The sequence below is a fragment of the Anomaloglossus baeobatrachus genome, chromosome 10 (assembly GCF_048569485.1).
Source record: "Anomaloglossus baeobatrachus isolate aAnoBae1 chromosome 10, aAnoBae1.hap1, whole genome shotgun sequence".
NCBI lineage: Eukaryota > Metazoa > Chordata > Amphibia > Anura > Aromobatidae > Anomaloglossus > Anomaloglossus baeobatrachus.
Window position 1 is genome coordinate 205,349,309 of NC_134362.1, and position 24,456 is coordinate 205,373,764.

A 24,456-nucleotide genomic window follows, 5' to 3' on the forward strand; every position below is an offset into this window, starting at 1 on the left:
CGACGGAGCGACTCTGCCAGCACACGAGCGCCAAGGAAATACAGCAACCAAGGGCAATAGGCTTCTGCTCATCCTCCATGCTTTACACTGCAGCTACACTCTCAGGGCAGAGCTATAACCAGTGACTCCGCATCATATGAACTATGGAGTGTAATTTGCGGTTGTCTGAATCTTACTCGTATTTCCATATTGCTGTTCTGCCTATCCCCCTTGCTTTACACTGCAGCAGTTTGAATTGTATTATAGCAGAAAGAAAACCTCCAGTGGGGGCTAACAGAGGACTACTGCACAGAGTCAGATGGGAGGAGCCAGCAAAGGGGAGGAGTCCGGAGAGCAGTCACACAGGTGGGCATTGAATATTTTACCCTGAGCACAATGTGGGGATCATCTATGGGACGTCCCCCCCTGTACACAGTGAGAAATGGAGTTACCAGGACCGGACGACGCTGATCTCTTTAATCAGGACGATCCGTCACCAGTATAACCTGCAGGTAAGGCAGAGGAAATTACCGAAGGAGGAGATCTGGCGCCTCCGTTCACATAAATGGCGCCGGTCGTCAATACCGGAACGCACGGGATAAAGGATGGCGGCGCGGTGCAGAGCGCCGGAGGGGACGGATGACGCCGTGTAAGGCTACTTTCACACATCAGTTTTTTCCATCAGGCACAATCCGGAAAAAAAAAAAAAGAGGATAAAACGGATCCGGCGCCGGATCCGTTTTATCCCCATTGATTTGTATTAGCCCCGGATTGTGCTGGATAGCATTGTGTTGCATCTGGCTTTTGCCGGATCCGGCGTAACCGGCTAATGCGGCGGTCGGATGGAACGTCTCTTGTAACATTTTTTGTCTCTGACAAAAAAAAACAAACAAAAAAACGCATTGTGCCGGATCCGGCACGATTTACAATGGAAGCCTATGGACGCCGGATTCGGCGCTATATGGTGTGATTCACAATGGAAGCCTATGGACGCCAAATCCGGTGCGATTTACAATGGAAGCTTATGGACGCCAAATCCGGCACGATACGGCGTGATTTACAATGGAAGCCTATGGACGCCGGATTCAGCGCTATATGGCGTGATTCACAATGGAAGCTTATGGACGCCAAATCCGGTGCGATTTACAATGGATGATTATGGACGCCAAATCCGGCACGATACGGCGTGATTTACAATGGAAGCATATGGACCGGATCCGGCGCGATACGGCGTGATTTACAATGGAAGCATATGGACGCTGGATTCAGCGCTATATGGCAAGATTCACAATGGAAGCTTGTGGACGCCAAATCCGGCGCGATACTGTGTGATTCACAATGGAAGCTTATGGATGCCGGATCCGGCGCAATTTACAATGGATGATTATGGATGCCAAAGCCGGCGCGATACGGCGTGATTTACAATGGAAGCATATGGACCGGATCCGGCGCAATCCCGCGTGATTTATAATGGAAGCCTATGGACGCCGGATTCAGCGCTATATGGCGTGATTCACAATGGAAGCTTATGGACGCCAAATCCGGTGCGATTTACAATGGATGATTATGGACGCCAAATCCGGCGCGATCCCGCGTGATTTACAATGGAAGCTTATGGATGCCGGATTCGGCGCTATATGGCGTGATTCACAGTGGAAGCTTATGGACGCCAAATCTGGCGCGATTCACAATGGAAGCTTATGGATGCCGGATCCGGCGCGATTTACAATGGATGATTATGGACGCCAAATCCGGCGTGATACGGCGTGATTTACAATGGAAGCTTATGGACGCCGGATCCGGCGTAATGCAGCAAAAACTGGATGCGGCCGCCGGATTCGTTTTTTTAAACTGAGCATGCTCCAATTTTATTGTAAAAAAACGGATCCGGCAAAAAAACGGACGAAACAGATGCAAAAACGGATGCGCCACATACATTTTTTGACGGATCCAGTATACTGGATCCATAAGAAAAAAAAAAAAGATCTGGCGCATCCGTTTTTGCATATTCTGCGCCGGATCTGTTGCATCAGGCACACGCCGGATTGTGCCTGATGCCAAAAAACTGATGTGTGAAAGTAGCCTAATCCGGGAGAGTTTTCCGTTTTCTGGTATCGGCGGCGTTTCCAGCCCGGATGCACCTGGCGGTGGCGGCGGATTGAGCCGTCCCCGATGTGACAGCGTGGAAGGGTTAATCTGGAGACGTGGCGGGGCATCTCCGGGGAGATAACGAGGAGTAATGACGCCGCACTGGAGACATAATTGCATCTTATAAGCAGATAAATCAATAGAGCAGCTCGTCCGCGGCCGCCGCGGGGAACCGCGCCACAAAGCCGCTTCCATTGCAGAGAGATATTGACCGCCTTATCGCCGAATTGCCGAGATCAGACGCGGTAATTCCTTCCGAGACGCCTGTGATTAGTTTTCTGTAGTGCAGAGACCACCCTGGAGATCTGGGGAAAGCTGGGTGAAGACCGCCGCAGATGAAACGAATCCTCAGCTCCGACAGAGGGCAAAGAGAGCGCGGCGCCGGCACAAAGCGCGGGAGATCAGAGGCGGGACGGGATCTGCAGCGGGCTCAGGTGCACCGCGGGAAGCGCTGAAATTGGCTCCCGCCGAAACGTCTCACTTCAAGTATCAGATATAAGAGCGCAGCCGGCGGAGACCTGGGACCTGCCGCAATCACCGAGCTCCAATTACAGGCCCCGCTCCGGAGACCGCACCTCCTCCAGGTTTCCTAATTAAAGCAGACAATTAAAAGCACGTCGCCGGAGGTCTGAGCAACGGTGCCGAGCGCTCACCGCGGTCACCAACCACTGCCGCAACTTACAAGGATGGGATCGGCAGCCCTGGAAGCTGCAGTGTAATAGTCCTATCTGCTCCTGGGAAAGCTGGGTGACAGCGGATGAGACTGCACGACAGATCACACATGGGCTGACAACCAGCATGACTATCTGCTCCTGGGAAAGCTGGGTGACAGCGGATGAGACTGCCCGACAGATCACACATGGGCGGACAACCAGCATGACTATCTGCTCCTGGGAAAGCTGGGTGACAGCGGATGAGACTGCACGACAGATCACACATGGGCGGACAACCAGCATGACTATCTGCTCCTGGGAAAGCTGGGTGACAGCGGATGAGACTGCACGACAGATCACACATGGGCGGACAACCAGCATGACTATCTGCTCCTGGGAAAGCTGGGTGACAGCGGATGAGACTGCACGACAGATCACACATGGGCGGACAACCAGCATGACTATCTGCTCCTGGGAAAGCTGGGTGACAGCGGATGAGACTGCACGACAGATCACACATGGGCGGACAACCAGCATGACTATCTGCTCCTGGGAAAGCTGGGTGACAGCGGATGAGACTGCACGACAGATCACACATGGGCGGACAACCAGCATGACTATCTGCTCCTGGGAAAGCTGGGTGACAGCGGATGAGACAGCACGACAGATCACACATGGGTGGATAACCAGCATGACTATCTGCTCCTGGGAAAGCTGGGTGACAGCGGATGAGACTGCACGACAGATCACACATGGGCGGACAACCAGCATGACTATCTGCTCCTGGGAAAGCTGGGTGACAGTGGATGAGACTGCACGACAGATCACACATGGGCGGACAACCAGCATGACTATCTGCTCCTGGGAAAGCTGGGTGACAGCGGATGAGACTGCACGACAGATCACACATGGGCGGACAACCAGCATGACTATCTGCTCCTGGGAAAGCTGGGTGACAGCGGATGAGACTGCACGACAGATCACACATGGGTGGACAACCAGCATGACTATCTGCTCCTGGGAAAGCTGGGTGACAGCGGATGAGACTGCACGACAGATCACACATGGGCGGACAACCAGCATGACTATCTGCTCCTGGGAAAGCTGGGTGACAGCGGATGAGACAGCACAACAGATCACACATGGGTGGATAACCAGCATGACTATCTGCTCCTGGGAAAGCTGGGTGACAGCGGATGAGACTGCACGACAGATCACACATGGGCGGACAACCAGCATGACTATCTGCTCCTGGGAAAGCTGGGTGACAGCGGATGAGACTGCACGACAGATCACACATAGGCAGTCAACCAGCATGACTATCTGCTCCTGGGAAAGCTGGGTGACAGCGGATGAGACTGCACGACAGATCACACATGGGCGGACAACCAGCATGACTATCTGCTCCTGGGAAAGCTGGGTGACAGCGGATGAGACTGCACGACAGATCACACATGGGCGGATAACCAGCATGACTATCTGCTCCTGGGAAAGCTGGGTGACAGTGGATGAGACTGCACGACAGATCACACATGGGTGGAAAACCAGCATGACTATCTGCTCCTGGGAAAGCTGGGTGACAGCGGATGAGACTGCACGACAGATCACACATGGGCGGACAACCAGCATGACTATCTGCTCCTGGGAAAGCTGGGTGACAGCGGATGAGACTGCACGACAGATCACACATGGGTGGAAAACCAGCATGACTATCTGCTCCTGGGAAAGCTGGGTGACAGCGGATAAGACTGCACGACAGATCACACATAGGTGGACAGCCAGCATGACTATCTGCTCCTGGGAAAGCTGGGTGACAGCGGATCAGACTGCACGACAGATCACACATAGGTGGATAACCAGCATGACTATCTGCTCCTGGGAAAGCTGGGTGACAGCGGATGAGACTGCACGACAGATCACACATGGGCGGACAACCAGCATGACTATCTGCTCCTGGGAAAGCTGGGTGACAGCGGATCAGACTGCACGACAGATCACACATAGGTGGACAACCAGCATGACTATCTGCTCCTGGGAAAGCTGGGTGACAACTATTGCACTTTTAACTACAGCTCCAGCATGGGTTGTCATACAGTCACTGCAGTCGCTTTTGGGAAAGCTGGGTGACTGGTAGCTACTTATAGCACTGCTATCAGAGCTCCCACAAGAGTAGCTTTATCTGTCTCGTGTGTTCTTGGGAAAGCTGGGTGACAGGCCAAAGCAACGCTAAAGACTTTGCGGTCATTTCTTGACTATCTGATCCTGGGAAAGCTGGGTGACATTCACTAAGGCTGCCATCAAAGTTTACACAGGGGCTGCCAGTTTGTATCCTCGGAAAGCGGAGTAGTCTCTGGTATGGCGGCCGTCACACAGGGCATACCAGGGACTTCCCTTTAGGGACGGCACCCAGCTTTCTTATAATCCTGCACAGCACTCCTCTTAATCTGGCGGTGATAGAGGAGAAGGGGCCACATCACATCGTCATCTGAAGCTTCGCCCCTGCAGGATCCTGGATAGCGGGTGCCGATAATGGCTACTGCGCCATGCCATAAGTGCCCATTTTGGTGCCACCCAGCTTTCCCAGGAACAGACAACAGGGCTGAACAGCCTAATATCACAGGAGGAGGCTGGACACGGAATAACCAGGCTCTTCTCGTCACATTTGCGGCTCGGCGGCGCCTCCTTCATGCGCCCCATCATCATCATCATCGTCACCGCGCGGAGACGTCTCACTTCCCGGATCGCCAAAGAGCCGCAATTACAGCTTATTAGGCAGCTGCGGGTAATTATGGCGGCACCGACACGGAAGTGGGTGCTGATGCAACGCACGCGGTGTCACTAATGCGCTGCTATCCGGGCGCCAATACTTCTGCAACATGTGATTATGTGCATTAACTGATGCTGAGATCAATGTAACGCTCTGCAGAGCTGTCAGGCGCAGGACGGGTGAGACCTCCTGCAGGACCGGCGCTGGCTCCACCGCCGCAGATCACCGACTGGCACGGCGGCGGCAAATGCTGAGGAGCAACCTGCAGCGACTCGCACTACACGTCCCAGCTCCTGTCACTGATCCAGAGGATCAATCACCTGGACGCCAATCAGTGGCCAATGGGTCAGTGACTAATCAATGATAAATCCGTGACCAATCACTGACTGGTGACGGATCCGTTATCCACTGGTTCCCAGTTGGTCACCACCAGGTGACAAATCAGTTACCATCAGCTGCCAATTGGCGACTAATCAGTTTCGATTACTAATCGATTCTTTCCTGGCAACGAATAGTTAACTATCTGGTGACTAATGGGCTTACAACCAACTGGCGACTAATCAGTATTCGCCGGCGACTAACGGATCTCTGACTGGCGACAAATGGGTGTCCAGGTGGCTAATTGGCTACCGATTAGCGCATATGCGGTCTCCACAGCTCCAACACTAATTAATTACCCATCAGTGATCAATCTGCTACTGATTAGCGACTACTCGGTTTCCATCTAATGACTAATTGGTTGGTGAACAATTGGTGACCGGTCGGGGACTGATCAATGAGTAAGTTTGATTCTTTGGCTGATCAATAACTTATTGATGAATGATCGGTGACTAATTAGTGACGCTCTGATTCTTTGACTGATCGGCTACGGACCTGTTTTATCTGTGACTGATCCGTCACCAATCACTGAAATATCACCGATCCATCACCTGATCTAACGTGGTGAACCCCAACATTACAGAGACGAGTGACGGGCACAATCCACCCTGACCCCCAAACTCTACGAGAAAACCGGGTCCCTGATTTATCCCCCACACTCCACCTCACCCAGCACCGCCGCCTCGTCCTCCTGACCGCCGCCTCGTCCTCCTGACCGCCGCCTCGTCCTCCTGACCGCCGCCTCGTCCTCCTGACCGCCGCCTCGTCCTCCTGACAGCCGCCTCGTCCTCCTGACAGCCGCCTCGTCCTCCTGACAGCCGCCTCGTCCTCCTGACAGCCGCCTCGTCCTCCTGACAGCCGCCTCGTCCTCCTGACAGCCGCCTCGTCCTCCTGACCGCCGCCTCGTCCTCCTGACCGCCGCCTCGTCCTCCTGACCGCCGCCTCGTCCTCCTGACCGCCGCCTCGTCCTCCTGATAGCCATCACATCCTCCCGACCGCCGACGCTTCCTCCTGACGCATTCTCCTGACCTCTGCCTCATCCTCCTGACCTCCGCCACTCCCTCCTGACAGCCGAGTCCTCCTGACAGCCGAGTCCTCCTGCCAGCCGAGTCTTCCTGACAGTCATCACATCCTCCTGACCGCCACTGTTACCTCCTGCCCGCCGCCGCATTCTCCTGACCGCTGCTGCATCCTCCTAACTGCCTCCGCATCCTCCTGAATGCGTCCTCCTGACCACTGCTGCATCCTCCTAATTGCTGTTGCTCCCTCCTGACAGCTGTCATATCCTCCCGACTGCTGCGCCCTCCTGACTGCCACCACATCCTCCTGACCACCGCATCCTCCTGACCGCTGTCGCGTCCTCTTGACCGCCGTTGCGTCCTCCTGACCGCCACCACGTCATCCTGACCGCCACCACGTCCTCCTGACCACCGCATCCTCCTGACTGCGGTCTCGTCCTACTGACTGCCGCCGTGTCCCCCTGACCGCCACCGCGTCCCCCTGACCGCACCACTCCATCACACGGCGCAGAACAGAAGATCTAAATCCCGTGTTTTCCTCTGCAGCAGAATATAAATATCAATTAGCATTGGTGCGGACGGTGAGCGCCGGCGTAGTAACAAATATCCGCGTGTCCTCCGGGAGAGAGACTTCTAAGCGCCGGAGCTGAGCGCTGTCAGAGGCCATTTCTCGCTGCTCCAGATCCTGTCGTAACATTTCCTAAACGCTCGGCTGGCTGTGTGCCGGTCCCGGCGCCGGGTAAAGTGCGTCGGGAATATGAAGGGGAGAACAGTGGGGACCGGAGATGAAGAACACAGCCGGGGACGCTCTTTATTTCTTACTTTCAAGTCCTGACTGAAGCGCGGCGTCCCCCGTCCTCGCTGCACAATGCAGTCACACTTGCCCTTTATAGATTGGCTTTGGCGCGGCCCCTTGGAAGCAAAATCGCCGGAAAATGGTTATTTGTGTTTGTGTGATTAGGAGCCCCCGCCCGGGCGAAGTGACGCGGATCTGGAATTTTTCCCTAAATGCGTGCGTGAGTGGGTTTTACTTTCCATCTCCCGCGGTCGCCTCCATCATCGGGCGTCAGTCGCCTCCGTGCCACGGTTTACAATTCTCGCTAATTCGGGAAATGTATTCTTTTGCTTTTTTCCGCCGGTGACCGCTCCTGTGCCAAAATCCAACCTCACCGCCAGTGTCCTTGTGCAGCCCCCGAAACGCGGCGGGAACCAAAACAGGCAATAACAAACAATAACGGCTTCATTATGTTCTGCCGCGAGTCGTCTGACGCGCTGATGGAGTAATTACGGGGCAGAGACAAATCGGTTGGCAGGGCGTGCGGTGCCAGGTGCGGGCACGGAGCAGAGGAGGGACGGAAATGCAGCTTCTGGGGGAAATCTTGGAGACGGGAAGAAAGTTCACAAATAAATTCTTCAATGAATGGGGCCGGAGCGAGACGTGACGGCAGGTGACCGAGTCCCGAAAACTCACAACAGAGCTACCAGATTCTACACTCCAGTCACATCCAAAGCTGAACCCCCGAACCCTGGGTCATGCACGCCCACGGAGCCAGGACCACACGTGCCCCAGGAACCCGCACGTCCCAGAAATCAGGACTCCGCACGTCCCAGGTCTCAGGACCCTCGACCCTGCACATTTGAGGACTGAGGACCCAGGACCCTGAACGTCCCAGGACCCTGGACCCCGCACGTCCCAGGACCATACATGTCCCAGGACCCTGGACCCCGCATGTCCCAGGACCGTGCACGTCCCAGGACCCTGGACCCCGCACGTCCCAGGACCATACATGTCCCAGGACCCTGGACCCCGCACGTCCCAGGACCGTGCACGTCCCAGGATCCTGGACCCCGCACGTCCCAGGACCCCGCACGTCCCAGGACCGTGCACGTCCCAGGACCCTGGACCCCGCTCGTCCCAGGACCCTGCACGTCCCAGGACCCTGGATCCCGCACGTCCCAGGACCGTACACGTCCCAGGACCCAGCACGTCCCAGGACCGTGCACGTCACAGGACCCTGGACCCCGCACGTCCCAGGACCGTGCACGTTCCAGGACCCTGGACCCCGCACGTCCCAGGACCCCGCACGTCCCAGGACCCCGGACCCCGCACGTCCCAGGACCCCGCACGTCCCAGGATCCAGGACCCCGCACGTCCCAGGATCCAGGACCCCGCACGTCCCAGGATCCAGGACCCCGCACGTCCCAGGATCCAGGACCCCGCACGTCCCAGGATCCAGGACCCCGCACGTCCCAGGATCCAGGACCCCGCACGTCCCAGGATCCAGGACCCCGCACGTCCCAGGATCCAGGACCCCGCACGTCCCAGGATCCAGGACCCCGCACGTCCCAGGATCCAGGACCCTGGATTCCACACGTCCCAGGACCCTGGAATCAACACGTCCCAGGACCCTGGACCCCGCACACGTCCCTGGTCAGGCAGGATGATTCCTGGTCTTCACTGCGGTGGTGCAATGTGTGACCCGTACACAATACACTGGAGCGGAGATAGCAGAAGTTCAAATACAGCTCTGGAGCAGATTCAGTTACTAAAGTTCATTTAACCCCTCATAGCCCCATGGCCTCCCCCGACTCACACCCCTCCCTCTGCAGAGCAATCCTCGTTGTACCGATGCCATCCACCATCCACAACGTGCAGAACTGAGCTCTCCCAGCGCCAGGTTTTGGCTAATGAGGCACCAGATACTCCCGCATCATTAACTAAACAAGTCCTAAAGGGCAGCAGGTTGTTACCGCGCTCATCCCCCCAAAATCCAATATTATAACATGTAAAAGAAAACATAAAAGAAATGCAAGACACAAAAGCCGGAAGAGCAAAAAAAAGAGAATCCCAGCCGCGGCCTGAGAAATATCAGATGAGATATTGATTTCCGCGGCTGCAGTCCTCCAGTTACCGGTCTCCTGACGACTCATTAGAGGAGTGAACGCCCCCGGCCATGTCCAAATGCAGACAATGGGCCGCAGAGGGAGACCAGCGGGGGGAGGAGAGGTGGCGGACCTACCTCCCGGACGTATTCCGCAGGATGGCCAGGGCGTCGGGGTAGCCGTCCATGTTGTAATCCCCCATGTGCAGGGTGATGGGCAGAGCCGGGAAATGGGCCGCGTCCTGGGGCACAAAAGCCCAAAGTGTGTTCCCATAGGTGAAATTCTGCAGCACCGGAACCCACTGCAAAACATAACACACAAGCCAGAGTTACGGGGTTAACGGTCACCAACATCATCTCTCAATTTTTTTATATTTTTTTACAATATTTTTTTTTTCTCCTTGATTTGATCTCGCTGTTTACTACTCGCCTTTTTATTTATTTATTATTTTCTTAAAGGGTCCCTATAATTCCATCCTATTATAATTAGGAACTCCGGTTGCCTTGGAAACTGTACTGGGCTGCGCTCGCCGGCGTAAGATCAGGGGTGAGGACAGAAGAAGAGTGCTGGCGGTAATGGGTTTAAGCCGCCTGCCCCCAACAGATGAGACTGCCAGAGTACAGTACTGAAACGTGCGTGGGTCACCGCACCCCTGAAGAAGCATCGGCGGAGAAACATGTAGGGTAAATATGACATGCATCAGCATAGTAATCTGGAGCGAAGTATTAAGGTAAATCATAGTCTAATGCAACAGATGGCATGAGCCCACCAGAGTACAGTACTGAAACATGCGTGGGTCACCGCACCCCTGAAGAAGCACCAGCGGACAAACGTGTAGGGTAAATATGACATGCATCAGCATAGTAATCTGGAGCGAAGTATTAAGGTAAATCATAGTCTAATGCAACAGATGGCATGAGCCTGCCAGAGTACAGTACTGAAACGTGCGTGGGTCACTGCACCCCTGAAGAAGCACCGGCGGAGAAACATGTAGGGTAAATATGACATGCATCAGCATAGTAATCTGGAGCGAAGTATTAAGGTAAATCATAGTCTAATGCAACAGATGGCATGAGCCCGCCAGAGTACAGTACTGAAACATGCGTGGGTCACCGCACCCCTGAAGAAGCACCAGCGGACAAACGTGTAGGGTAAATATGACATGCATCAGCATAGTAATCTGGAGCGAAGTATTAAGGTAAATCATAGTCTAATGCAACAGATGGCATGAGCCTGCCAGAGTACAGTACTGAAACGTGCGTGGGTCACTGCACCCCTGAAAAAGCACCGGCGGAGAAACATGTAGGGTAAATATGACATGCATCAGCATAGTAATCTGGAGCGAAGTATTAAGGTAAATCATAGTCTAATGCAACAGATGGCATGAGCCTACCAGAGTACAGTACTGAAACGTGCGTGGGTCACGGCACACCTGAAGAAGCACCAGTGGAGAAACATGTAGGGTAAATATGACATGCATCAGGATAGTAATCTGGAGCGAAGTATTAAGGTAAATGATAGTCTAATGCAACAAGCCTGACTGAACCAACCACTGCTGACAATCCTGATCCCGCCAGCTGGCTTATGCTCCTGCCCGATCACATGCCTTTCATTCAACCCCTGAAGAAGCACCAGTTGAGAAACGTTTAGGGTAAATACGACATTCATTAGGATAGTAATCTGGAGCAAAGTATTATGGTAAATCGTGGTCTCTACACCAATCCTGACTATACCAACCGCTGCTGACGATCATGATCCCTCATTTTGTGATCCTTCCAGCTTGCTTTTGCTCCCTATACCAGATCCCACGCCTTTCATTCAACCCCTGAAGAAGCACCGATGGAGAAACGAGTAGGGTAAATTCATTCATGAGGATAGTCATTTGGAGCGAGATATTATGGTAAATTGTAGTCTAATGAGGGAAGCTCTGCAGCAATCCTGACTCAAAAAAAACGCTGCTGACCATCCTGATCCCACATTTTGTTATCCCTCCAGCTTGCCTCTACTCCAATTTCAGTTCACACGCCTTTTGTTTCTTTTCACCAAGCCCCTGAAGAAGCACAGGTGGAGAAACATGTAGGGTAAATGCATCATTCATCAGGATAGTAATCTGGAGCAAGGTATAACGGTAGATTGTAGTTTAATGAGGGACCCTGCAGCAATCCTGACTGTAGTAACCACTGCTGACGATCATGATCCCTCATTTTGTGATCCTTCCAGCTTCGTCGCCCGTACCCAATCACACACCTTTCATTCAACCCCTGAGGAAGCACTGGCGGAGAAACGTGTAGGGTAAATACGACATTCATGAGGATAGTTATTTGGAGCCTAATGAGGGACTCTGCAACAATCCTGACTGTACCAAACGCTGCTGACGATCCTGATTTCTCATTTGTGATCCCCCAGTTTGCTTCTGCTCCTGTCCCTAACCACATGCCTTTCATTCAACCCCTGAAGAAGTATTGGTGGAGAATCGTTTAGGGTAAATATGACATCAAAATAGTAATCTGGAGAGAGCGATTGTGATAAATCATAGTCTAGTGAGGGACGCTGCTGCAATCCTGACTGAACCAACCGCTGCTGACAATCCTGATCCCACCAGCTTCTGCTCTCGTCCCCAATCACACGCCTTTCATTTCTTTTCACTGAACTCCTGAAGAAGCATCGGTGGAGAAATGTGTAAGGTAAATACGACATTCTTCAGGATAGTAATCTGGAACGAGGCATTACAGCAAACTGCAAACTAATGAGGGACGCTGCAGCAATCCTGACTGAACCAACCGCTGCTGACGATCCTGACCGAATCTTGTGATCCCAGCGTCTTGCTTCTGCGCCCGTCCCCGATCACGCGCCTTTCATTTCTTCCCAAATGAACGGGTTGTCGTCCAGTTTACGGTCAGTCTCCAAGTCCATGAAGGTGCAGACCCTTATCACATACAATTCCCTTTAAAATCCTACATGGAAAATCTGGATGAATTGAGCAGACATTTTTCCCACGCTGCGGCTGCTGCAGAACATCTTGAAGCGACATGTCTAATGATGACAGATAAAGAAAACCAGAATGTGCATTTTTACCACAATACAGCCACTCGTACAAGAACCCTCAACATCCGCGCAAAATAAACACAATCTGAAGGACGCAGCCTGCGGAGCACTGAGTGCACCGACGCTGCAGGAGGAAAGCGGCGACCACCCATAACCAAAATCTCCAATGGTGTGCACCGGATGTAGGGCGGACAGAGATGTGGTGTCTGACCTGTGTGTGCTCCACCCTGCTGCACCCTCTTCCCTCTCACAGCAAGCACAGAAAGAGAACCTGCAGCTGCATCCCCCTCCTCCCTCTCACAGCAAGCACAGAGAGAGAAAAGCTGCAGCTGTTTCCTTCTCCCTCTCACAGCAAGCACAGAGAGAAGCTGCAGCTGCATCCCCCCTCCTCCCTCTCACAGCAAGCACAGAGAGAGAAAAGCTGCAGCTGTTTCCTTCTCCCTCTCACAGCAAGCACAGAGAGAGAGAGAAGCTGCAGCTACATCCCCCCTCCTCCCACTCACAGCAAGCACAGAAAGAGAGAACCTGTAGCTGCATCCCCCCTCCTCCCTCTCACAGCAAACACAGAAAGAGAGAGAAGATGCCGCTGCACCCCCCTCCTCCCTCTCACAGCAAGCACAGAAAGAGAGAACCTGCAGCTGCACCCCCCTCCTCCCTCTCACAGCAAGCACAGAGAGAGAGAGAAGCTGCAGCTACATCCCCCCTACTTCCTCTCACAGCAAGCACAGAAAGAGAGAAGCTGCAGCTGCATCCCCCTCCTCCCTCTCACAGCAAGCACAGAAAGAGAGAACCTGCAGCTGTATCCCCCTCCTCCCTCTCACAGCAAGCACAGAGAAAGAGAGAAGCTGCAGCTGCATCCCCCCTCCTCCCTCTCACAGCAAGCACAGAGAGAGAAAAGCTGCAGCTGTTTCCTTCTCCCTCTCACAGCAAGCACAGAGAGAAGCTGCATCCCCCCTCCTCCCTCTCACAGCAAGCACAGAAAGAGAGAAGCTGCAGCTGTTTCCTTCTCCCTCTCACAGCAAGCACAGAGAGAAGCTGCATCCCTATCCTTCCTCTTACAGCAAGCACAGAAAGAGAGAGAAGCTTCATCTGCATCCCCCCCTCCCTCTCACAGCAAGCACAGAGAGAGAGAAGATGAAGCTGCATCCCCCTCCTTCCTCTCACAGCAAGCACAGAGAGAGAGAAGTTTCAACTGCATCCCCCTCCTCCCTCTCACAGCAAGCACAGAAAGAGAGAGAAGCTTCAGCTGCATCCCCCTCCTCCCTCTCACAGCAAGCACAGAGAGAGAGAAGCTTCAGCTGCATCCCCCTCCTCCCTCTCACAGCAAGCACAGAGAGAGAGAAGCTGCAGCTGCATCCCCCTCCTCCCTCTCACAGCAAGCACAGAAAGAGAAGCTGCAACTGCATCCCCCTCCTCCCTCTCACAGCAAGCACAGAAACAGAGGGAAGCTGCAGCAGCATCCCCCTCCTTCCTCTCACAGCAAGCACAAAAACAGAGAGAACCTGCAGTTGCATCCCCCTCTTCCCTATGACAGCAAGCACAGGAAGAGATAAGCTGCAGCTGCATCCCCCTCCTCCTTTTACTACATTATTCTAAATTTCAGTACGAATGAAGAAATTTGTGAGCCTGCTAGAGGAGAAATATGGGCATCCGAAATGTGAGGAGGATGCCACCTCCCACCGGGCAGCATTACAGTGCCTATGGTGGTCACCCAGCTGTACGCAGACCCTCAATTGTTTCCCCCAATGTTTCACCTCTACTCGGCCTATGTAGCAGTCAGCCTTTACTGTAGCTCTACCACTAAATTTATGAAACAGGAGCCTCAGGATGAACACAGGAGCGTAATGAAAAACACATAATACCGTATGAAGAAAAAAGAAAGGGTGGAGTTCCCCTTTAAGGATCGTCAGTAATGGAAAATGTCACAGAAGCTAAATATAACCCGGGCTTAAATCGCACATTGATATGGATGAAAATTCCTTCTTGACCTATTTTATTCCCTCTTTAAGCGATGTAAGGAGGACGGCCACGCCGCACATCCCCATCCCGGGCAGAGCCGTCCCCGACCGGGCGGAAAGGGAAGAATAAAGAGGACGGAGCCGCGTCTTCCCCAGGAACAGGAGCGGACGGAGGATGGAATTAAGCAGAGTCCTAATTGGCAGCATATGTGGATGATCAGCCGCTGATCTCGGGCCAAGGAGCCGCAGTCATCGCTACACTCATTTCATGCTTAAATTAATGAATATAAAATGAGGAAAAAGCCCTGATAATGTGCCAGCCTCCGCCTCACAGTGCCACCCCGCGGGACGCAGCGGAGGCCGCACTTATCTATATACATCAGGCAGAGGCCTGGGGGAGAAGAAGGGGGTCAGAAACCTGCGGCAATCTGCATATATACAGTACAGACCAAAAGTTTGGACACACCTTCTCATTCAAAGAGTTTTCTTTATTTTCATGACTCTGAAAATTGTAGATTCACATTGAAGGCATCAAAACTATGAATTATCACATGTGGAATGAAATACTTAACAAAAAAGTGTGAAACAACTGAAAATATGTCATATTCTAGGTTCTTCACAGTCGCCACCTTTTGCTGTGATTACTGCTTTGCACACTCTTGGCTTCTCTTGTCACCGGAAATGGTCTTCACTTCACAGGTGCGCCCTGTCAGGCAGGGCTGTGGAGTCGGAGTCGGAGTCGTGGAGTCGGAGTCGGAGTCGGAGCTCATTTTGGTGGAGTCGGAGTCGGAGTCGGTATAAAATGCACCGACTCCGACTCTTAAAATATATAATAAATTGGGGACAGGAGTGCAATGCAGAATGTGCTGAATATTTTACTAAATAATAACATTTAGTATAATGCTTATATTTAAGTGAAAAATTTATTGTAGTACAATGTGAACATCAGACATTTAATTGTTTTTATGATACAATAATCAAGATATTTGGATAGAACATAAAATATTTATTGGAATACAACTTTAGAACACAAAAAACTAATAAATTGTAAATATGTAATATATATATATATATATATATATATACACAGTGTATATACACACACAAGATATATATGTAATCTACTGTATATTACATAGTGTATTACATATTTACAATTTATTACAGTTTTTCGTGTTCTAAAGTTGTATTCCAATAAATATATTTTATGTTCTATCCAAATATCTTGATTATCGTATCATAAAAATTATTAAATGTCTGATGTTCACATACACATATTCATGTACTACAATAAATTTTTCACCTAACTAAGCAATATATGTAGGAGCCGGAGTCGGAGTCGGAGCCGGAGTCGGAGTCGGTGCAAGAGAATTTGAGGAGTCGGAGTCGGAGTCGAAGGTTTGGCTTACCGACTCCACAGCCCTGCTGTCAGGTTTAATAAGTGGGATTTCTTATAAATGGGGTTGGGACCATCAGTTGTGTTGTGCAGGAGTCTGGTGGATACACAGCTGATTGTCCTACTGAATACACTGTTAGAATTTGTATTATGGCAAGAAAAAAGCAGCTAAGTAAAGAAAAACAAGTGGCCATCATTACTTTAAGAAATGAAGGTCAGTCAGTCCGAAAAATTGGGAAAACTTTGAAAGTGTCCCCAAGTGCAGTGGCAAAAACCATCAAACGCTACAAAGAAACTGGCTCACATGAGCACCGCCCCAGGAAAGGAAGACCAAGAGTCACCTCTGCTGCGGAGGATAAGTTTATCCGAGTCACTAGCCTCAGAAATCGCAGGTTAACAGCAGCTCAGATTAGAGACCAGGTCAATGCCGCACAGAGGTCTAGCAGCAGACACATCTCTAGAACAACTATTAAGAGGAGACTTTGTGCAGCAGCCTTCATGGTAAATAGCTGCTAGGAATCGACTGCTAAGGACACGCAACAAGCAGAAGAGACTGCTCTCATTTGTCCAGACTATTCTTCTCCGGTTTTTAGAAGACTTGTCTCAATGTTGTTGTACAAACTTTAAACGCTCTTGAAGCTGATTTTTGTTCAGCAATGGAGTCTTGCTTGGTGAGCGTGCACACAGGAGCGTGCACACAGGAGCATGCACACAGGAGCATGCACACAGGAGCGTGCACACAGGAGCGTGCACACAGGAGCGTGCACACAGGCGGAGTGCATTACTTATTATTTTCTGTGAAACAAGCGTCTCTGCTGATTCCAGGTCTTTCTGTAGGTCTCCACAGGTGGTTCTTGGCTCTTGGACAACTCTATTGATAATTAATTTCACTCCTCCCTCTAAAATCTTGCGGGGAGCACCTGGTCGTGGCCAGTTTATGGTGAATTTATTCTTTCCATGTCTGGATTATGGCCCCAGCAGAGCTCACTGGAGCCTCCGGGAGAATAGAAATTCTTCAGTAACAAATGCTATCAATATGTTGCAACACCAAGTTTAGGAAGGTCTTGATACAGCTCACTGGTGTTACCCATCATGAGATGTTTCTTGTGTGGCCCCTTGGTAATGACACACCCGTTTATAGGCCATCAGATGAACCCGCTGATATTATTTTTCACTAAGATGAAGTATTGCTTTCTAATGACTGATAGATTTCAGCGGGTGTCAGGACTTTCCGTGGCTTTTTGCACCTCCCTTTCTGCATGTGTGCAATACTTTCTCCCGCTGTCCTTTCTCATTATTACATATAACAATGTATGGACATCTAGGGTTTGATTTCTTTGCCTGTGTGGACTATGTAATGATGTGTCCCTGCATTCCATGCTCTACTGCAGGGACGCGCTCTGACTCACCGCCGCGGCCGGGCCCCTCCGCGCTGCCCGGCGTCCCTACCTCTCCTCCACGTGAGAGGCACTGGGTATTTAAGGCAAGCTCCCACTAGGGAAGGTGCCTGTTCAACACCATTAGTCCTGGTAGTCAGTTGAGTTCTGTCTAGTTGTCAGGTCTCCCTGTCCTGTCTGTGCCTGGCCCCGTCCTATACCTGCTCCCAGCCTGTCCTGCCTGTTGGCACCTGGATCTAGTCCTGTTCTGCCCATACCTGGCTATCAGCCCATCCTGCCTGTTGGCACCTGGTTCCAGCCATGTCCTGCCCATACCTTGCTATCAGCCCATCCTGCCTGTTGGCACCTGGATCTAGTCCTGTTCTGCCCGTACCTGGCTATCAGCCCGTCCTGCCTGTTGGCACCTGGATCTAGTCCTGTTCTGCCCGTACCTGGCTATCAGCCCGTCCTGCCTGTTGGCACCTGGTTCCAGCCCTGTCCTGCCCATACCTGGTTACCAGCCCGTCCTGCCTGTTGGCACCTGGTTCCGGCCCTGTCCTGCCCATACCTGGTTACCATCCCCGTCCGTCCCGCCTTGCTGGTACTAGTGACTTTCTCTGTCCGTCCTGCGTTGTTGGTGCTAGAGATTCTGCCTGTCTATCCTGTCTGCCTTGAGCAACCCTGGTGGTCCCCGTCTGCACTTGAGCCTCAGTCGTGTCTGCTCCTGTGTCCGCCCCTGTCCTGGGGGTCACCTGCCACAGTCCCGGTCCTCTACCCCACATAAGGGTAGGCCCGGGGTTGCCCTGTGGTCCAGTGGGTCCAATTCTAGCTGGCCGCATCACCATCCCCAGCGGCGAGTGTTACAGATTAGATGGGCTGTTACTGACATCTAGTGAGAAATTCATGTCAATGGCGCCTTTAGAAATATCTTTCCTTGGATACTTGGTGAGGTGTTGAATACTTATGTGACCGGCGGTGTCTATCGGTCCTCACCTGCGTGGAGCCGTGCTTCATCAGATAAATGACACTTTTCAGGCACTTGTCGTCCTCGCAGACCGGCATTAAATGGTCCTGGAAACCGTCTCCATCTACAAGACACAAAGGATGGCGCTGGTTAATTTCCGGCTTACACCTGCGTGTTCGATACCGCGCTCCTGGGTCGTCCATCCTGATCGCTCCGCACATAATTACACGTAATGACGCCCATTTTATCGTCTCTGAGAAGCGCCAGCGCTGGTGAAAAGAAAATCAATGAATGGAATGTGTGAGTGGCGGGAAAAGCGAGGACGAAACGCGCGTCGGCAGGGGGTGATCTGCAACCAATTAACTATTTACTGCTCCACAATGCAGGACTGATCTAACGGGACGCGCCCAAATCCCCGCGCCAATGTCACCCGCCCATAACCCGCTATGTGCAACAGCAAACATGTCCCCTTTAAAGGCAATGATATTGTTGGTGATGAGGTCTCTTTAATGACGTGAAACCCCCCCCCCCCCCGATCCCCATAGAAACGTGGGATGGGTAGTGCCGGGGATGAGCTCAGTATCTGGGGCCCCGAACATCTCGCAGTAATCACTCACGCGGCTATTTACGGCAATTTCATGTCACAAAGTCTGGGGAGGATGAAAGCGGCTCGTCTCAGCGGGCGTGGGGCATTGTTCTCCAGCGCCGGTAATGCATCAATATGTGCCATAAAACACACCGGCGGGAAAAGAGCTTTTCATCAAAGTCGCTGCCAAACAAATATCTCTCGGCGGGGGGTGAGGAATTACGGAAGAGGAGCGAGCGGGAGGCAAGAGCGAGCGGGGCGCCGAGCATCCACTTATCAGGCACCTCGACGCTATTAACCCTCTCTCGCAAAGCCTTCATCTATTGCTTTTAGTGGATCCTAACAGCACAGAGTCGGGTCCAGCGAGAGGGTCTGCAGCAGCACAGAGTATTTCAGGAGAGGAGTGTAAAGCTGTGTCCTCCAGCAGCACAGAGTGTTTCAGGAGAGGAGTGTAAAGCAGTGTCTTCCAGCAGCACAGAGTATTTCAGGAGAGGAGTATAAAGCAGTGTGCTCCAGAAGAACAGAGTATTTCAGGAGAGAAGAAGTGTAAAGCAGTGTTCTACAGCAGCACAGAGTATTTCAGGAGAGGAGTATAAAGCAGTGTCCTCCAGCAGCACAGAGTGTTTCAGGAGAGAAGAAGTGTAAAGCAGTGTCTTCCAGCAGCACAGAGTATTTCAGGAGAGAAGAAGTGTAAAGCAGTGTCCTCCAGCAGCACAGAGTGTTTCAGGAGAGGAGTGTAAAGCAGTGTCCTCCAGCAGCACAGAGTGTTTCAGGGGAGGAGTGTAAAGCAGTGTCCTCCAGCAGCACAGAGTATTTCAGGAGAGGAGCAAGCATAAAGCAGTGTCTTCCAGCAGCACAGAGTATTTCAGGAGAGAAGTGTACAGCAGTGTCCTCCAGCAGCACAGAGTATTTCAGGGGAGGAATAGGTGTAAAGCAATGTCCTCCAGCAGCACAGAGTATTTCAGGCGAGGAGTTAGTGTACAGCAGTGTCCTCCAGTAGCACATAGTATTTCAGGAGAAAAGTGTAAAGCAGTGTCCTCCAGCAGCACAGAGTATTTCAGGCGAGGAGTTAGTGTACAGCAGTGTCCTCCAGCAGCACAGAGTATTTCAGAAGAGTAAGCATAAAGCAGTGTCCTCCAGCAGCACAGAGTATTTCAGGAGATGCTTGTTTTCTTGGTGACCTGTCCCCTATATGTAGGAGACAATAGCGGGCACCAGGAATAATGAGAAAACCATGAGCAGATCGAACAATAGCGGAGAGACGGAGGGACGGGCACCGACACCGATTCCATTTAGTAATTATTTTCTCCATGTAATCGCGGGTCAGGATGACGAGGAGCCGGGATCAGGCGCCGGGGACACGGGAGACATCGATTTCTTGTTTTCCCTCATCCCAGGAGATGAATGGAGAAGTTTATCATTTACAGCAATAAAGTGCGGAATATCAGCCGCCATCCATCAGCCGAGCGACCGCCGCCGCGTCCTGCGCACACTTGTCAGTGCGGAGAATAAAACACCAGAAAGATGAAGTCTCATCCCAGATCCTCAGTAATAAGTCACCGAAACCACGAGGAGCAGCCACCCATAGGAGGCGACCGAGGGGCAATCTACCTACCTCCAGAGCTGCACTCACTATTCTGCTGGTGCAGTCACTGTGTACATACATTACATTACTGATCCTGAGTTACCGCCTGTATTATACTCCAGAGCTGCACTCACTATTCTGCTGGTGCAGTCACTGTGTACATACATTACATTACTGATCCTGAGTTACCTCCTGTATTATACTCCAGAGCTGCACTCACTATTCTGCTGGTGCAGTCACTGTGTACATACATTACATTACTGATCCTGAGTTACCTCCTGTATTATACTCCAGAGCTGCACTCACTATTCTGCTGGTGCAGTCACTGTGTACATACATTACATTACTGATCCTGAGTTACCTCCTGTATTATACTCCAGAGCTGCACTCACTATTCTGCTGGTGCAGTCACTGTGTACATACATTACATTACTGATCCTGAGTTACCTCCTGTATTATACTCCAGAGCTGCACTCACTATTCTGCTGGTGCAGTCACTGTGTACATACATTACATTACTGATCCTGAGTTACCTCCTGTATTATCCTCCAGAGCTGCACTCACTATTCTGCTGGTGCAGTCACTGTGTACATTACATTACTGATCCTGAGTTACCTCCTGTATTATACTCCAGAGCTGCACTCCTTTCACACACTCACTTTTTGCAAACATTTTACAAACGATTACATTTCCAGCAGAAAGGTTTGCCATGCACCTACCGAAATCAGCAAACACGCACTGTCCGACGATCTTGGCGTCCTTGGGTTTGGGGACGGTGGAGGAGGCTGCAGAGAAATTTCCACCCTTAGAAAAGAACATGAAACAAAATATTAGAGGAGGGAAGGTGAGGGGCTGTGTTATTATAGGTGGCTTTAATCCACTGAGTCCCACCATCCGCAGCGCCCCTCCTCCGAGTCCCACCATCCGCAGCGCCCCTCCTCCAAGTCCCACCATCCGCAGCGCCCCTCCTCCGAGTCCCACCATCCGCAGCGCCCCTCCTCAGAGTCCCACCATCCGCCCCTCCTCCGAGTCCCACCATCCGCCCCTCCTCCGAGTCCCACCATCCGCCCCTCCTCCGAGTCCCACCATCCGCCCCTCCTCCGAGTCCCACCATCCGCCCTTCCTCCGAGTCCCACCATCCGCCCCTCCTCCGAGTCCCACCATCCGCAGCGCCCCTCCTCCGAGTCCCACCATCCGCAGCGCCCCTCCTCCGAGTCCCACCATCCGCAGCGCCCCTCCTCAGAGTCCCACCATCCGCCCCTCCTCCGAGTCCCACCATCCGCCCCTCCTCCGAGTCCCACCATCCGCCCCTCCTCCGAGTCCCACCATCCGCCCCTCCTCCGAGTCCCACCATCCGCCCTTCCTCCGAGTCCCACCATCCGCCCCTCCTCCGAGTCCCACCATCCGCCCCTCCTCCGAGTCCCACCATCCGCCCCTCCTCCGAGTCCCACCATCCGCCCCTCCTCCGAGTCCCACCATCCGCCCCTCCTCCGTGTCCCACCATCCGCCCCTCCTCCGTGTCCCAACAGCCGCCCCTCCTCCGTGTCCCAACAGCCGCCCCTCCTCCGTGTCCCAACAGCCGCCCCTCCTCCGTGTCCCAACAGCCGCCCCTCCTCCGTGTCCCAACAGCCGCCCCTCCTCCGTGTCCCAACAGCCGCCCCTCCTCCGTGTCCCAACAGCCGCCCCTCCTCCGTGTCCCAACAGCCGCCCCTCCTCCGTGTCCCAACAGCCGCCCCTCCTCCGTGTCCCAACAGCCGCCCCTCCTCCGTGTCCCAACAGCCGCCCCTCCTCCGTGTCCCAACAGCCGCCCCTCCTCCGTGTCCCAACAGCCGCCCCTCCTCCGTGTCCCAACAGCCGCCCCTCCTCCGTGTCCCAACAGCCGCCCCTCCTCCGTGTCCCAACAGCCGCCCCTCCTCCGAGTCCCAACAGCCGCCCCTCCTCCGAGTCCCAACAGCCGCCCCTCCTCCGAGTCCCAACAGCCGCCCCTCCTCCGAGTCCCAACAGCCGCCCCTCCTCCGAGTCCCAACATCCGCAGCGCCCCTCCACCGAGTCCCAACATCCGCCCCTCCTCCGAGTCCCAACAGCCGCCCCTCCTCCGAGTCCCAACATCCGCAGCGCCCCTCCACCGAGTCCCACCATCCGCAGCGCCCCTCCTCCGAGTCCCACCATCCGCAGCGCCCCTCCTTCAAGTCCCACCATCCGCCCCTCCTCCAAATCCCACCATCCGCAGCACCCCTCCTCCAAGTCCCACCATCCGCAGCGCCCCTCCTCCAAGTCCCACCATCCGCAGCGCCCCTCCTTCAAGTCCCACCATCCGCAGCGCCCCTCCTCCAAGTCCCACCATCCGCAGCGCCCCTCCTTCAAGTCCCACCATCCGCAGCGCCCCTCCTCCAAGTCCCACCATCCGCAGCGCCCCTTCTCCAAGTCCCACCATCCGCAGCGCCCCTCCTCCAAGTCCCACCATCCGCAGCGCCCCTCCTTCAAGTCCCACCATCCGCCCCTCCTCCAAATCCCACCATCCGCAGCGCCCCTCCTCCAAGTCCCACCATCCGCAGCGCCCCTCCTCCAAGTCCCACCATCCGCAGCGCCCCTCCTTCAAGTCCCACCATCCGCCCCTCCTCCAAATCCCACCATCCGCAGCGCCCCTCCTCCAAGTCCCACCATCCGCAGCGCCCCTCCTTCAAGTCCCACCATCCGCAGCGCCCCTCCTTCAAGTCCCACCATCCGCCCCTCCTCCAAATCCCACCATCCGCAGCACCCCTCCTCCGAGTCCTAAAATCCGCAGTGCCCCTCCTCCGAGTCCCACCATCCGCAGCGCCCCTCCTCCGAGTCCCAACATCCACAGAACCCTTCCTCCGAGTCCCACCATCTGCAATGCTCCTCCTCCAAGTCCCAACATCCGCAGCGCAGCTCGTCCGAGTCCCACCATCCGCAGCGACCCTCCTACGAGGGATGTACTAGGGGGATCTGCAGCAGCTGCGGTGTATTAGGAGGTTCTGCAGCAGCTGCGGTGTATTAGGAGGTTCTGCAGCAGCTGCGGTGTATTAGGAGGTTCTGCAGCAGCTGCGGTGTATTACGAGGTTCTGCAGCAGCTGCGGTGTATTAGGAGGTTCTGCAGCAGCTGCGGTGTATTAGGAGGTTCTGCAGCAGCTGCGGTGTATTAGGAGGTTCTGCAGCCACTTTCTTACCTGATTCGCCCACGTCTCAAACTGAACGCTGCCATCATCCGCCAGAGTCGTGAGAAACAGATCTGGAAAGAAAAAAAAAAAAATCTTAAAACAAAAACCTCCCCAGTTCTCCAGGTATACACGCTCCTCCACACCTCCCCAGGTATACACGCTCCTCCACACCTCCCCAGGTATACACGCTCCTCCACACCTCCCCAGGTATACACGCTCCTCCACACCTCCCCAGTCCTCCAGGTATACCCGCTCCTCCGCACCTCCCCAGTTCTCCAGGTATACACGCTCCTCCACACCTCCCCAGGTATACACGCTCCTCCACACCTCCCCAGGTATACACGCTCCTCCACACCTCCCCAGGTATACACGCTCCTCCACACCTCCCCAGTCCTCCAGGTATACCCGCTCCTCCACACCTCCCCAGTCCTCCAGGTATACCCGCTCCTCCGCACCTCCCCAGTTCTCCAGGTATACACGCTCCTCCACACCTCCCCAGGTATACACGCTCCTCCACACCTCCCCAGGTATACACGCTCC

General features: G+C 53.5%; 1 protein-coding gene across 1 annotated transcript in view; it reads right to left on the reverse strand.

The window, feature by feature from the left end:
* ITFG1 (integrin alpha FG-GAP repeat containing 1) overlaps positions 1 to 24,456 on the reverse strand; it is a 154,821-nt gene that overhangs the window by 92,376 nt on the left and 37,989 nt on the right. The window contains exons 7-10 of the mRNA XM_075326183.1: positions 23,926 to 23,987; positions 21,457 to 21,541; positions 18,596 to 18,690; positions 9,965 to 10,128 (exon numbers count right to left, since the gene is read on the reverse strand). Coding sequence (XP_075182298.1) covers positions 9,965 to 10,128; positions 18,596 to 18,690; positions 21,457 to 21,541; positions 23,926 to 23,987 — 406 coding nt within the window. The remainder of the gene's footprint in view (positions 1 to 9,964; positions 10,129 to 18,595; positions 18,691 to 21,456; positions 21,542 to 23,925; positions 23,988 to 24,456) is intronic.